The 13,861-nt window shown below is 37.4% G+C and overlaps 1 protein-coding gene across 4 annotated transcripts in view; it reads right to left on the minus strand.

The window, feature by feature from the left end:
• Nucleotides 1-13,861, minus strand: part of GPSM2 (G protein signaling modulator 2) — a 31,383-nt gene that overhangs the window by 2,494 nt on the left and 15,028 nt on the right. For 2 of the 4 annotated variants that reach the window (XM_074599362.1, XM_074599361.1), the window contains exons 2-11: nt 9,654-9,875; nt 8,460-8,595; nt 7,837-7,979; nt 7,172-7,295; nt 6,778-6,893; nt 5,018-5,173; nt 4,120-4,228; nt 3,586-3,715; nt 2,904-2,974; nt 647-823 (exon numbers count right to left, since the gene is read on the minus strand). In XM_074599362.1, coding sequence (XP_074455463.1) covers nt 647-823; nt 2,904-2,974; nt 3,586-3,715; nt 4,120-4,228; nt 5,018-5,173; nt 6,778-6,893; nt 7,172-7,295; nt 7,837-7,979; nt 8,460-8,595; nt 9,654-9,874 — 1,383 coding nt within the window. In that variant the 5' untranslated portion in view covers nt 9,875. The remainder of the gene's footprint in view (nt 1-646; nt 824-2,903; nt 2,975-3,585; nt 3,716-4,119; nt 4,229-5,017; nt 5,174-6,777; nt 6,894-7,171; nt 7,296-7,836; nt 7,980-8,459; nt 8,596-9,653; nt 9,876-13,861) is intronic. The other 2 variants (XM_074599364.1, XM_074599363.1) reach the window with 1 other exon arrangement.

Consider the following 13,861-nt stretch of genomic DNA (forward strand, 5'->3'; position numbering starts at 1 on the left):
TTCTATTGTAAGAGGAAATGCGAATAACAGGGCAAGCATTTTTGGAAGGTTAAATATATTAGAAACCTTTCATTCTCTGCAACAGAAAGAAACAGTACTCCAATCAGTACAACTGGAGTTATTCCGCCTCAGCCATGAATCCACCAAAAACCCAAATGCCCATGAAAAAAAAAAAAACCCAGCAACGAACAGTTTCCATTGTCTCCTCAGGTCTGTGGTCAAAAGCAGTCATCTCTTATCTACAGCAAATGACTCAGTTCTTTTATTTTTACTCAACTTTTGTCAAGAGTGCAATAACCTACAAAAATACATCAAAAATATTTCCCACTGTCTGAATCAGAAAAGCTAGATTTTGTTAAGTTTGGAAAAGCAGCGTCTAGAAGAGACTAGAAATAGAATAGACCTGCAAGCTGAGTTGGAACTTTAGAAAATCCACCAGGAAAAAAATGTTCCAATAGTAGGAAAAGCTTAAAGCCGGCACCACCCATGAGACAGCTGTAGAATGGCAGAGTCTGCATTGTTTCACAGAGACACAATGTTTAAATGGAGTAAAACTGAAGTGGACAGCTGCAGGAATGTATTTTCCATAATTCTGATCGGACAAAGATTAGTAAAGGCCATGATATCCACAGCTCGCCAAACCTACCCTCTGAGAGTTTGGAAGTCGATGATCAATAGAATTACTGGCATCCTGTAAAACTTTGGAAGTGGTGCCGTTTTTGTACTTTTTGCCTTTTAGTCGATTTACAAAATGCAGTTTTGCTGAAGGTTTGGCAACCAGTGGTTTCTGTTTAGCAAGAATCTCACTGTTCCAGTTCTGAACCTAAGAAAACAAGAGTCATGAAATTAAGCCTTCTGATTTTAATTACCTATACTGTTACCTCTTATTTGCTGCTGCTTTTTCTCCCCAAAATGAAGCAGCTTTGCATTATTTAGTTTATCCAGCCACAAGGATGTGAAAACTTAGGTTTGGTTCTATCATTTGACCTGTGATTATGGAGCTCTTGTTACCTGCAGCAGGTTCGTACTGTTACTGATCAGTCTGTAGTGTGATAACTGAAGTGTAGTGCGACACAGGATTGATTAAAATGTGGTCAAACAGTATATTTAATCAAACACGTGGAAGTTTTCCTTGCTGACCACAGTGCAGGAAATATAGTTAATGTGAACACTAAAACGTAGACATAGCTGGCATTTCCCACCTGACATTCTTAAAATTGGAAAGAAAAAAAAAAATCCCTATTTTTACAAAGTGTTAGAGCAAAACAAACCCTTACACAAACCCAAATACTCAACCAGCCTTCTATGAAATCCTTTATAGACACGAAATTCCCAGTAAAGACTGAAAAGGAAAGAGGGAGAAGAATGCCAGCACAAGAGCAAACAGGAACAACCGTCTCCTGTCACTGAAGAACAGAATAGATAGGGAAAATCTGTCAGGTTGATAAAGCGAAATACTCTTCTAAAATAAACAGAATTATCCACAAAATTGGCAGCTTTATCTATAACTGACAAACTCTGACAATAACTGAGTAAAACCACATTTTTTTCATAATTCAACATCAGAAATTGTGAATACAAATCACAAATTTTCCAGCAGTGCTGCCTACCAAAGCGGATTGCCTTTTGAAGGCTTATTTAAGATGAGCACACAGATTCCAGGTCCAAGATGGTGGCATCCTGTACAATCAGACCATAATGCTGGTATCATACGTTGTTCTATATATCAAAGACATTTGTGGAATTAATTTTCAGAATCTACTAAATGAGTATTTTGAAAAAAGCCCTTTATAAGAGCTAAGCTGCAATACTAGGTTAATACTTTATTACAAAAATCCACATGAACTATTTTTGTATATTTAGGGCACAGACTATCACGGGCTATGTTTCTAATAGGTACCACAGATAAATAGATTCAGAGAGTAAGAAAATACAGTTGATACTGGCCAAAAGCTTAAAGATTCCCTGCAGAGAAACCACCCTGGACTAAACGCACGATCTTTTTAAATCAGTACACAAAGAGGCTCTTGAGCATCAGTGCTGACTTCAGCTGTCGGTACAGATGTCGAGATGTAAGCTTTGAGATTTAATTTCCTATTTGATAAACATGATGGCAGGCTTTGCATCACTTGAAAAGATGGGAATTAAATATCCCAGTACGGAGGGAAAAACGGCAATTTCAGTCTGCTCCTGGACTCATTTACGTAGAACTGCCAGCCCAGAGTTTAAAGGCAGGTTGAATTTGAAGGAAATCTGAAGATCGACACAAGGATTTTAGTCAGAAACTCCCAGCTCCAAGAGATTTCTCTGAGCCTTGGGGGAAGTTACATTACCTATCTGTGACTCACAGCCTTTCTGAAATAGCATCCTTACTCAAAATGGATGTTGAAACTCCTAATGGCTTGCAAGTTGGTTGAAATCACGAAGTGAAAAGCACAATGTGAATTTTAAGTGCCTATAAAATGACTAACCAAAGAAAAAATATTCAGAGCAGCTAAGCTAAAGCTTAGAAATATTGCTCTATATCACTTTGATGCTGCATCCTCAAGTCACTTTTAAAGAGGAGATGAAAGGAATTTGTTTGATGCACAGTACAGGACCCCATTCTTTTGTGTTTGTGAGGGGAATGAAGCAAGCTTTCCACAAGCCATTGCAACCATGATGTATGTAAGATGCTGCTACCTAGACAACAAAAGCATTAGTTGTTAGAACTGTCAGACCTGCTTTTACCTAACTCTAAGATCAACTAAATTAAAAAGGGAACACAAATGACGCATCAACATTCTGCTGAGTTCTTTCCAAGTTTTATAAAACTTCTGACTATTCATAACTGTTGAAGTTAAATCCTTAGAAACATTTCATTGCAATCTCACGGGCAGAACAGAAAGAAGGAAAGCACCAACCTTTTCTGGTGTTAATTTCATAAGTTCCATGTTCTCCATACTGTGACGGCGTCCTGCTCTCGGTCTGGTACCTTCAAAAGAATCAAGTTCACCTTTTTATCATTAAGATTATGGTTTCACCTTCAAAGCTGTATCTAAGGTCAAAGATGCAGCAATTCTGAGTTCCAAAATAGTGCAGTTAGTTAGTTAAATATATCAGCAGAGAATAAATAATTGCTAGTAAAAGAGGCCTTCAAAACCACGCTGATCTAAGCTATGTAAGTTGCTTTCATGGGACACGAGAGAAGGACCATGCATCTTTGAACACAGGAACATGGAATGAACTGGCTTCTACTGTAACCCCCAGTGTGACTAAGATGGTAGGAAGAAAAAAAGGAAAGACGTAATTTGGCCGCAAGTAGATACATCTCCCACATTAAAAAGAAAAAAAAAATGGGGGAGGACAGACACCATCAGAAACATCACACAAAGAAACCAAGCAGTAATCTGTGATTCACATTGTAAATCCTCCAGAAAAGAAGGAGCTGAAGGGGTCCAATACTGCAAAAACCACCCTCTTCTGCTGGTGGGGGGAAAAAAGGCAAACCTGCTGTACTCAACCATCAGCAGGCAGAAAACAATGCAAACAACAGATTCTTTTTGAAGTTCACAGATAGAAAGTATTGCAGAAATAGGCACATACCATTCAGACTGTTATCTGCCACATGGCTTTCTGACATCATGGAGTTGTTTGTGCTGTAGCTTAATCCAAGAACCATTTGAAGATCTGAGAGATTAAGTCTAGCAGTGAGTTCCCCACTTCTGTCCCCTACCTGCATGCAAATAAAATAAGCAGTTCTATTACTGTAACAAAGTACACACATATGTAAACATAAAGCAAACCTTCTCCCATAGATTTCTGAGGGAAAAAGGCTGAAAAAGTTTTCCTGGTTGAAAACTCAGAGAATCATCTTTTTAGTGAAATATGTAAAAACTAAAATATACATAACAAAACCTAAAATAACTTCTGCTAGGCTATTACCTTGAATTCCACAATGACATTATCGGAGGTGGCATGAGAACTAAGGAGCTGCAGTGAGACATGACTGAAATGATTTGGAATCAACGATCTCAGAAATCATTCAAAATCCATTCCATTATTCAAAAGCACACACATGGACACCTCCAGAAAATCCCCGTGAGAGCAAAAACCAACAGCAGAGTGTGAAAATCATACCTCTCTTGAAATCTCCAAGTGTCTTTCTGCAAAATGCATAGCTTGGTCATGATTTCCCAGTGCAGTGTATGCATTCCCTAAACTCCAGCATGCTCTTCCTTCACCAATTCTGCAAAAAATAAACACGTTTTCAATTATACCTTTTCTTGCTGAACACTAGGGGTCAGGTTTTCATAATATTGCTACAATGAGATTGCTGTGCCAAGAAAAACGAAGGCTATCATCAGAAACCATTCCAACACCAACACCTGAAGTATTGTATTTAAAGGAATGTGATCTGGGTATAACCATAAATATGAGCAAATCTAACCAAGTTTTTACTTTTTAAGCTCACAGCAAACACAAGGCACTCAGTTTTGCAAGCACAGAACATTTTATAACCTACTTTGCTTTTCCTCAGATTGCGTGCCTTTCTATTCTTCATATATTCTGCTTATTCAGTTAGAAGTGCATTTAAAAGTTGTAAAAAATATTAGTTGTACCCAACATTATAAAAAGGGCCTTAGAAATCATGATTATAAAATAAGCATTACTTTCTACTGTATTATTCCCCATTTCCAACACCTTCCCATAGTCTTAATTTGTGGAAATTAGGAGACGTATTCTTGTGAAGGTATGCAAAATTATTACAATGAAGTCATGAGAGAGAGATTTGCTTTTCTTTTCCTTAATTTACAAAGAAGATGCTGACAGAAGAGCATGTAGAGACAGTCATTCATCTTTCATCTCAGACTCATTAGCTGTAGTACCTTCATGTGTAATTATGAGTACCTTCATGAGCCCAGCATTGTAGGGGATTTACATTAATTCAGCTGTCACATACAACGGCAGCAGGGTTAGAGGTAACAGGATTTTGTTTAAGTGTCATTCATAGAGTAAACAATGTCTTAGGGCTTACTTATCATTTAATTCCTGAGCAATCACAAGGTGTTTCAAGTGATAATCAATTGCTTTTTCATAGTCTTGAAGCAAAGTGTACGTGTTCCCGAGGCTGTAGCAGGCCTGTGCTTCCACAGCTCTGTCTTTAAGCTGTCGAGCCAGCTGTAACGTCCTCCTGGAAGAAAGGGTTAGTCGCCTCAAAAATCACGGCAAGGAAAAGTTTTTAAAAGTATATTTGCGCAACTAAAAATCAATTATACAAATTAAACAAATTAGGACACCAGGCTGGCAAATTAGCTACTAGTAAATTACTATTTTGCAAGCTTTCAGAAGATTTTAAGTGTCTTTTCCTTCCACTGCAATCTATTTCCATTTACTTTCTTAGAAAGCAGACCGATCCATCAAACAGCTGTTTTTAATTTATTGCTTCATCAATAATTTACAGTGGTTTTCCCGACTGTATGCACCTGGAACAGTTTAGTACCAGCAGTACAGTAAATACTGTATATTCTCCATCAACAAGAGCAAGACAGACCTATAACCACCAAGTGAGCCCAGCCCTGCTGGGTAAGATGAATTTGAGTGCTGAGAAGAATCTGAGCAGTATTCAGGGTTTTTTTCTTTTTTCAAAAAGAACAGGTAAGCCCTGAAATCCACACTACGATGCTAACGCCTATACTGTGTCTTTGCCGAGCTTATCTTTTCATAGAATTACAGAATGGTTTGTGTTGGAAGGGACCTTTAAAGGTCACCTAGTCCAACCCCCATACAATGAGCAGGGACATCTTCAACCAGATCAGGTTGCTCAGAGCCCCGTCCAACCTGACCTTGAATGTCTCCAGGGATGGGGCTCCTACCGCCTCTCTGGGCAACATGTGCTCGTGTCTCACCATCCTCATTGTAAAAAATTTCTTTCTTGTATCTAATCTAAATCTTCCCTCTTTTAGTTTAAAACCATTACCCTTTGTCCTGCCCTCATAAAGAGTCCCTCCCCATCCTTCCTGTAGGCCCCGTTTAGGTACTGGAAAGCTGCTATAAAGTCTCCCCAGAGCCTTCTCCAGGCTGAACAACCCCAACTCTCTCAGCCTGTCTTCACAGGAGAGCTGCTCCAGCCGTCTGATCATCTTTGTGGCCCTCCCCTGGACATGCTCCAACAGGTCCACGTCCTTCTTAAGCTGGGGGCCCCAGAGCTGGAGCCAGTACTTAGGTGGGGTCTCACAAGAGCAGAGCAGAGGGGCAGAATTACCTCCCTCGACCTGCTGGCCACACTTATAACTTGCTGGCCAAGCTATAGCAGCAGCTGCTTAGTGGTGCAGAGACAAGAAAAATGATTGAAAATACAGACTAAATATGTAAATTCATGTTGACGTGCACCACCCATCTCAGCTAGTGAGTATACCTGAGACAGATACCCATCTCAGGTGTATCTCTGGTGATCTGTACTCAGATCATGCCAGAACTTGCTAAGAGCTAAGCCAGCAATGCTTGGTTCTAGAATAAAGGGGAATAAATGCCTATCAGCAGAAAGATGTCTACCGTGCAAACAAGAATCTATTTAAAATAACAAGTTTAAAAAACATTAATGTTGCCACTCCCTTAAAAAAAAAACAGAACAGTTAAACAACTAGGGAAAAAATGTTATTTTTCCTAAACAAATGCAGCTAAGTATATGCTTCTAAGTATATGTTGAGGAGATGGCTATTCTACAGTGAGCTGAAGTACCAGGCACAACAGAAATAAACGATACAAGAGGTATAAATATATAAGCATTCAACTAACTTGTAGTATTCAGAAGCAGTTTCAAATTCACCCAGGAATATGTAGGCATTTCCAAGATTGCTGTATGCTCTTCTTTCCGCTGATCTATCACCAAATTCTTTTGCAATTAGGAGACGCTTAAAAATGTGAAATAATAGTGTTATTTACTTGATTTTGTACTTTGTAACATACATTTGCACACAGAAATGCATGCTCATAGTTTTTGGACTGTGCATCTATATCTGTTCTTTAGGCTAACAATGCTTGAACAGCTAGATTTGAAGCTCTGACATTAAGGTTTAAAACTTGCATTAAAAACCTTGCAACACGATCCAACACAATACACATACTTAAGATGAGGAGCAACTGGTGATATCTTGCTAGAACAGAATTCCTTACTAGCACATTCTTGTACCTGTTCATGGGCTAAAACTGCACTCCTGAAGTTGCCCAGAAGATAGTGTGTGTTTCCCAGGTTTCCAAAGGCACGTCCTTGTGCTGCTCTATCACCCAGCTCTGTTACTATTGTCAGGTTTTCCCTGGTTTGGGGGAAATGAAAAGAGGAAGAATAGTGACTTTTAAGAGGTTTTTTCCTCACAGCCATTTAAATTATGATTTAAAAAAAATCTTTATATAAAGGAAAAGGTAGTGGTATTCTACTTTGGCCTATTTTAATGGCCTTTATGCAACCATGAATCTTCCACTGAGTAGGAAACATTTCTTGTGAGATACCGAACTTAACTGCATTCTTACTCAAGCTTGTGTGCGCACTTCTAGTTAGAGAGCTACGTTATATATAGGTATACTGAGGTCTGGTGTTGTCTCAGTCTGGTTTGAAGAGTACTAACTGGATTCTACCATAAGGGAAGGACTTATCAGGTAATAAGAGGTACACTAAAAATGAGGGCATAACAAAAAAATAGTCCACTCTCTTGTTTAAAAGGGGAAAAAACTCATAGGTACCACTGTTCTGAATAGAAGTGTGCCACAGGTTGTTCATGACACCACAAATCTCCCAATATTCTAATGAACTAGATGATGATATCCTCTCGATCCCCGACATTTAAAGCTACTACTTACTCATAATAATTTGCAGCTTTTTGTAAAGCATTTTTCACATCATCTGGAAGTTCCCCTGGATCATGAGTCCCAGCACTAGCTACATTTTTCCCTTTAGAGTGATATACATTTCCCAGATTATACAGTGCTCTTGCTTCTCCAACCTAAACCAAAAATAAAATAAGGCATTAAAATTTCATACTTCAAAGTCATGTCACAACAACTATCAGTACAACACACAGATGGGAAAAAAATTTGTTAACTACTTGTCAACACATGCTCTGCCCATTCTGAACATGTTTTTATCACCCACCCAGTCACATCCCTCAATCAAATTGTTTTGCATACCACTTCCTTTTGAGGTGCAAGATACATCATAATTTTTGAGGCCAATTATCGCTAAAATTAAATAAATTTTTGAAAAACCCTCAAACCACAAACCAGGATAATATTTATTAATCTGGATCTACAGTCTTCCAGGTGCAAGCAATTATCTTACAACTAACAGATTCTTACTGTCTAAAAGAAATAATTGAATATTCAGTATTTGCTTCCCTCTGAATGGTGGCACACTCATTACCAATACAACAGGGTTCAGAAATACGCATTAGCAGTTTACTTCCAGATTCCTAAGCAATCCTTACCTTATCATTAAGTTCTCTGGAAATATCCAGATGTCTTTGACAACAAACAATAGCTTCTTCAAAATTCCCAAGTACCTTTAAGGTGTTGCCCAGATTCCCACTAGCTTTAGCTTCTCCCAGTAGATCTCCAATTGTCCTAAAATTGCAGAAATAAAGCACCCAGTAAATAGTGTATTATTTGAAGCCACACACATGATCCACGTATGGTAAAGAATTAGAAGAATTTATGAAAAGAGATTATAACCATGTAAATGCGTATATATTCAGTTTATTTTATATCTATAATGCACTCATAAACATTGTTCAATCTGTGGTTACCGATGTTTAATTTTGTTGGTGCTGTTTGTCCAGGTGCTAATATTCATGGCATTGATCATCTACTTAACAGTGAAAAAAAAAAAAATCACTTCTTTTAGGAAGAGAATAAAGAGAAAATTTTTAATGATTATATAGAAAGACAGCCCCAGCGTTAGAGAGGTTTAACTGTTTTTGCATTTTACCTGACTATCATAGTCTTGTATTATTTACGAGACATACTGTCTCCCAGAAAGCTCAGAGGTAATACTACATTTCTAGATTCTAAGTGAGACTAAGATAAAAGACTGGCACTGAACCACTCAGCCTGTGATACCTGGGGAATAACACAACAAAACAAGTTCCCACAAGGTGACAGCGCTTGGGCAGGTTAAGGCAGGGGGAAGAATAAGTTTGTGCCTAAATTGAGGTGAAGTACGTTAGGTGCCCGTGTCTTTTATTGGATCTATACCAAATCATTAAAAGTCAGATGCATAAATAGCGCATGAAATGCACAGGGTTTTCAGATTTCACAATATTATGAATTTTACACAGACACACATGAATGAGTAAACAAGAGAGCCAGCTTAATGTTCTGGAGAACCAGAAAGACTGAGTTTTAGAAACAGGAAAGGGTAAAGAAAGGGATTTAAAGAAGCCACTTAATTATCCACAAACCTGGTATGGCCTCAGTCAGATTATGGTGCTAGACCAAGTATTAGCTCGCAGGTTAAAGGACAATCAAGTTACCTGCCAGACCCCCCAGCCTTCTGCCATCACCACATTCGCTCATTATCCAGTATTAATAGCAGGGTTTGGTAGAAAAATGACAGTCAGCTGCTCATTTCTACACAAATGGGATGAAATGGAGAACATAGTTAAAGAAAGACACAAGATTACCTTGCAAGAGTTAAATCATGGTGATGGTATTCCAAGGCCTTCGCATATTCATGCAAGTAGAAATAGGCATTGCCTAACTGGCTGTAAATAGCACTGAGTGTTTTTAAATCTTCAGTTCCAACCTGAACAGCTGCTTCAAAGAAAGATACACCAGCTCGGCAATCTCCTGCTTTACACAGGCGCTCACCTTCCAAAGCCAGCTCTAGGCAGGAAGCCTCCATCCTGCACAATTTAAGTAAAAAGAAAAAAAAAGGTCACTCTAAATGTACTACTTTGTCCAATAACCTGAGTTCTGAAGAGGTTATTTTACTCCAAGTGTCTCTATTTGTCAGGACCACAGTACAAGCAATGAGCTTGGTACTGTAACGTTACAGAAACTAACGCTGAAATGGAAATTGCAACTTCAACAGTGATAAGCAAACATAACATTAGAACAAATAGCTTCAACTTGTTTTTTCTTTCTTTCTTTTTAAGTCTCAGGGAGGAAATGCAAACACTGCTCTTTCCATATATAGCACCTGTAGGATTCAAAAATGCAGAGTTTTCATCATGTAGAAAATTCTGGAATGGTGACCTAGAAATGAAGCTATTATCGGCAAATACTGATTTTGACACGTGTAAGCACTTTTATTTTTAGGTTGATACCATAGTTACCTGCAAAATGTCTTATGGAAAAAAAAACCCAAATTCAAATATTCCTGTGTATTGAAGACCATGACTATTTTTCCCAAAATTGTTTTCTGTGTAATTCAATACTCCTTGGCATTTCATCATTTTCCATAGTGGCACTGCTATGAAAATGCTCAGAGTGTAAAGAAAAAAGATCTAGATTGAATTAATGACAAAACATACATCAATTCAAGTTACTTAACTGAGATGCCATCATTCCAGAACCCACTGGAATATTTTTTATTATTATGAGCAAATAATTGTGTAATTATACAGTACAAAATACTGCAAGCAGTAAAGAAGATACTCATGAATTAATTTATAGCAGAATTTGTAGAAGATTAGATTTTGAAAAATGAAGAAAGAAGTTGTCAGAGAACTGCAGCTGCCAAAAAACATTCATATGTATTTTTGCTACTCTGAATTCAGGTGTACAAAAGGTAACATTTCAATAAGCGTTAATGACTATATACAAACATTTCCTACTTTCCAGTTCTGAGATGCAAAGAAGGTACAGGAGAGGAGGAGGAGAAGGAAGAAGACCAGGTTCTTGATCTTGAAGCAATGCAGTTCTGTAGCTTTTTCAAGACATATGCATTTTAAAAAGCTAACAAAAATGTCATCATTCTACTTTTAGGAGATCTTTTTCAAGAAAACTCAGTAAAAGACATTCTGTAAGCGTTTAAAAAGCGTGTGCTAATATGGCCAAAAAGTGGGCATCAATTTTGTAAATTCGTATATTGTTTTGATTTTTTCTTCAAGAATTACACAGTAAGTATAAGGGCTTGCACTCTAAAACAGAACATTGGTGTAGTTAAAGATATCCTCGTTATGTCATTATTCGATTTTCACCTGGTTGTAAGAATAAACCGTTTAGAATTCTATTCCTAAAACTGTTTCCCTTCATATGCATAGATCAGTAATAGCAACAATCAAATGTCGACTTTTCCAAAAGTTATTTTAATGGCAACACCAGAAGACAGCTGTTTTGCAAGACAGTGATGAAGTATTTAACATACCTGCAGTACTTACGTTTGTTTATTTTCTAAATCAGAAAAAAATAGGTTATGCATTCTATTAAATTCTGAGCAAGAAGAAAATATATTTGAAAAATCCAATTACTTTCCACAGAACTAGAAGAATTTGGATCATAAGTAAAATAAGCCACCAATACAAAATAGTACCATACCTGCTGGTCTTCGACATTCCACAATTTAAGCACAACGAGATGACAGACATATTTAACTTTTGCAATTAAAAATACTGTATGCTTGGTAGTTGGTAAAGATGCAGACAGCAAATAACAACTCAGGCACGAAGTTCTTCCCAGGCCCAACTTCTCAGGTTGGATATCCATAACACATGCAGTATTTTTAGGTTTGGAAACTCTTCTCAGAGAAGTTAAAGCATTCCTATTTGCTAGAACACACAACCTGGTGTTTATTACATTGTGCATGTGTTGAATGTAAGACAGAAAAAGGCAGAAATGATTAAGTACCGTTAAGTACAACACAGAAATGATTACACCATCAGCAACTGAAGGTTTAAGACCTAAAACACTTCATTGGGTAATCTTAATCCTATCCAAAGAGGTTCTCTCCGGGCACCTCATGTTAACTGACATGTCCAATTAAAGTGACGGCGAGAAAATATGGTGCTCCTTACTGCAAAGATTTAGACCATTACACAATCACATTCGTTTCTTTAGATTTTTAGCTTGAATGGTTAAAAAGAGCTTTCAGCAAAATGTGTATGTGACATAATAGTCAAAATGTTATATTGGACTCAGTTCTATAAGTGAATTTATCCCATTAAAAAAGCCCATCATGTTTTGATTTGCAACTGTGATGCATCAGCCACCCAATCAATGAAGAAAAGGCACAGTTTAAAAAGACACAAAGACACAATAACAGACAATGCTATGGACCAGTAATTTTCCTGATATACTGCAGTTAATTTCAGAGAGTGCCAAAGACTGCCAAATGCCAAGGCAGCATTACCATTTCATCAAGGAACTTTTGACTTTGCAAGCCAGACTCAAAAAACCCCAGACTTAGAAAAATGAAAGATTTGGGGTTTTTCATACATAACATAAATAACTATGAAGCCAAGGCTTACACCCAGGCTGGTGAAAATCAGCTATTATTACAGTGTTTTAATTCAACCAGAATGACAGGAAGTAAATGAGAATGAGAATTAGTAATTGTTTGAGTAAAAAAGAATCCAAAATTTAAGCCTAGTCTTGAGTGCAACTCTAGAAAGGTTGGGTTAACAAGTCGCTAGACTCTGTACAGCAAATTAAAGCCATAATTCCATTTGTATCCGTTCTTACTGACCTTCTAGAACTTCAAAGTCTAAACAAGCTATAAAAAAAAAAGAAAATAACAGAGAAAATGAAATATTTATTTCCCCAGTTGCCTGTACCCAACATTAATATTTTATTCACGTTATATAAGAGCTATGAAATCATTCAGTTATTTTAAAAGTTTGCTAGGCTTATCCATAAAGTACCAAAACTGGACTGAGAAGAGATTTGGGTTTTTTTGGGATTTTTTTTCTCCATTACTTAAAGAACTGTTACGAAAATTAACACAACTGGGTTGGTTTTTGGTGGGTTTTTTTTTGTTTGTTTAAGATTTACATACATGTTCTCCGGTTAAAAAGCCATCACCTCTTAGGAGTTTTAACTGTCACTACTAATGGTTAAATAGCACATTGACAGACTAGCCAGGGCTAGGTAGGTTATCAATGTTTTAGGAAGTCATTAAATAGTTACAAGGAGAATATGAAATTACTTTCTCTGTTCCCAGGGCTGAATTGAATTACTTATTTATTCAACACGCAATGGCTAAACAAAAGATACATTGAGTCCCCAGAGACGGGAAGAGAACAAGGCCCATTCATCTGTGTACTCCTAATGAAATTCTGTTCCTGCTAAACAGGATAATGTTCTTCCAGATATCACTGTGGAAATACTCATACAGGGCTTCATTTTGTTATTCTGTTTATAGTTGCCTGGACCTGTTCTCTGAAAGGTTGGCATCTCCTGAATAATTTCTCATTTGTAAAACTACCTCATCCTTATCTGTCCCTCTAAGCTTCTCATCTTGTCTGGCTCCCTTCTCTTTTCTCCCCTTCCTCTCCCCCCAACTCCCCTTTCTTTTTCTTTTTTCCCTTGTTCTTCTCTGACCTTCTTTGTATTCTCTTTTGAACCTTTATATTTGTAAGAATATAAACGCTATGTGTATGCCTCCACCCTAGCCTGCCTGGTTTTTTTTCTCCTATTTTGGAGTCTCCATTCCTGCAGCTGTTCTCATCTTGAAATAAAGAACAGAAAACTGGTATGAAATAAGGCACTAGAAGGCGGCAAGAAGACTCATCAATGACTACAATCTTTAAACACAATTAATTTAGTTTTATTCTGTTCAATTCCCACTAAAAGGATTTTTTTGCCATTGAGGGGGAGCGGGGCTGCCATACAGTTTGCCATGAAACATGTTGATACACATAACATACCTAGAAGCAAACAAAAAAAAATC

This window comes from Larus michahellis, chromosome 8 (genome assembly GCF_964199755.1).
Source record: "Larus michahellis chromosome 8, bLarMic1.1, whole genome shotgun sequence".
NCBI lineage: Eukaryota > Metazoa > Chordata > Aves > Charadriiformes > Laridae > Larus > Larus michahellis.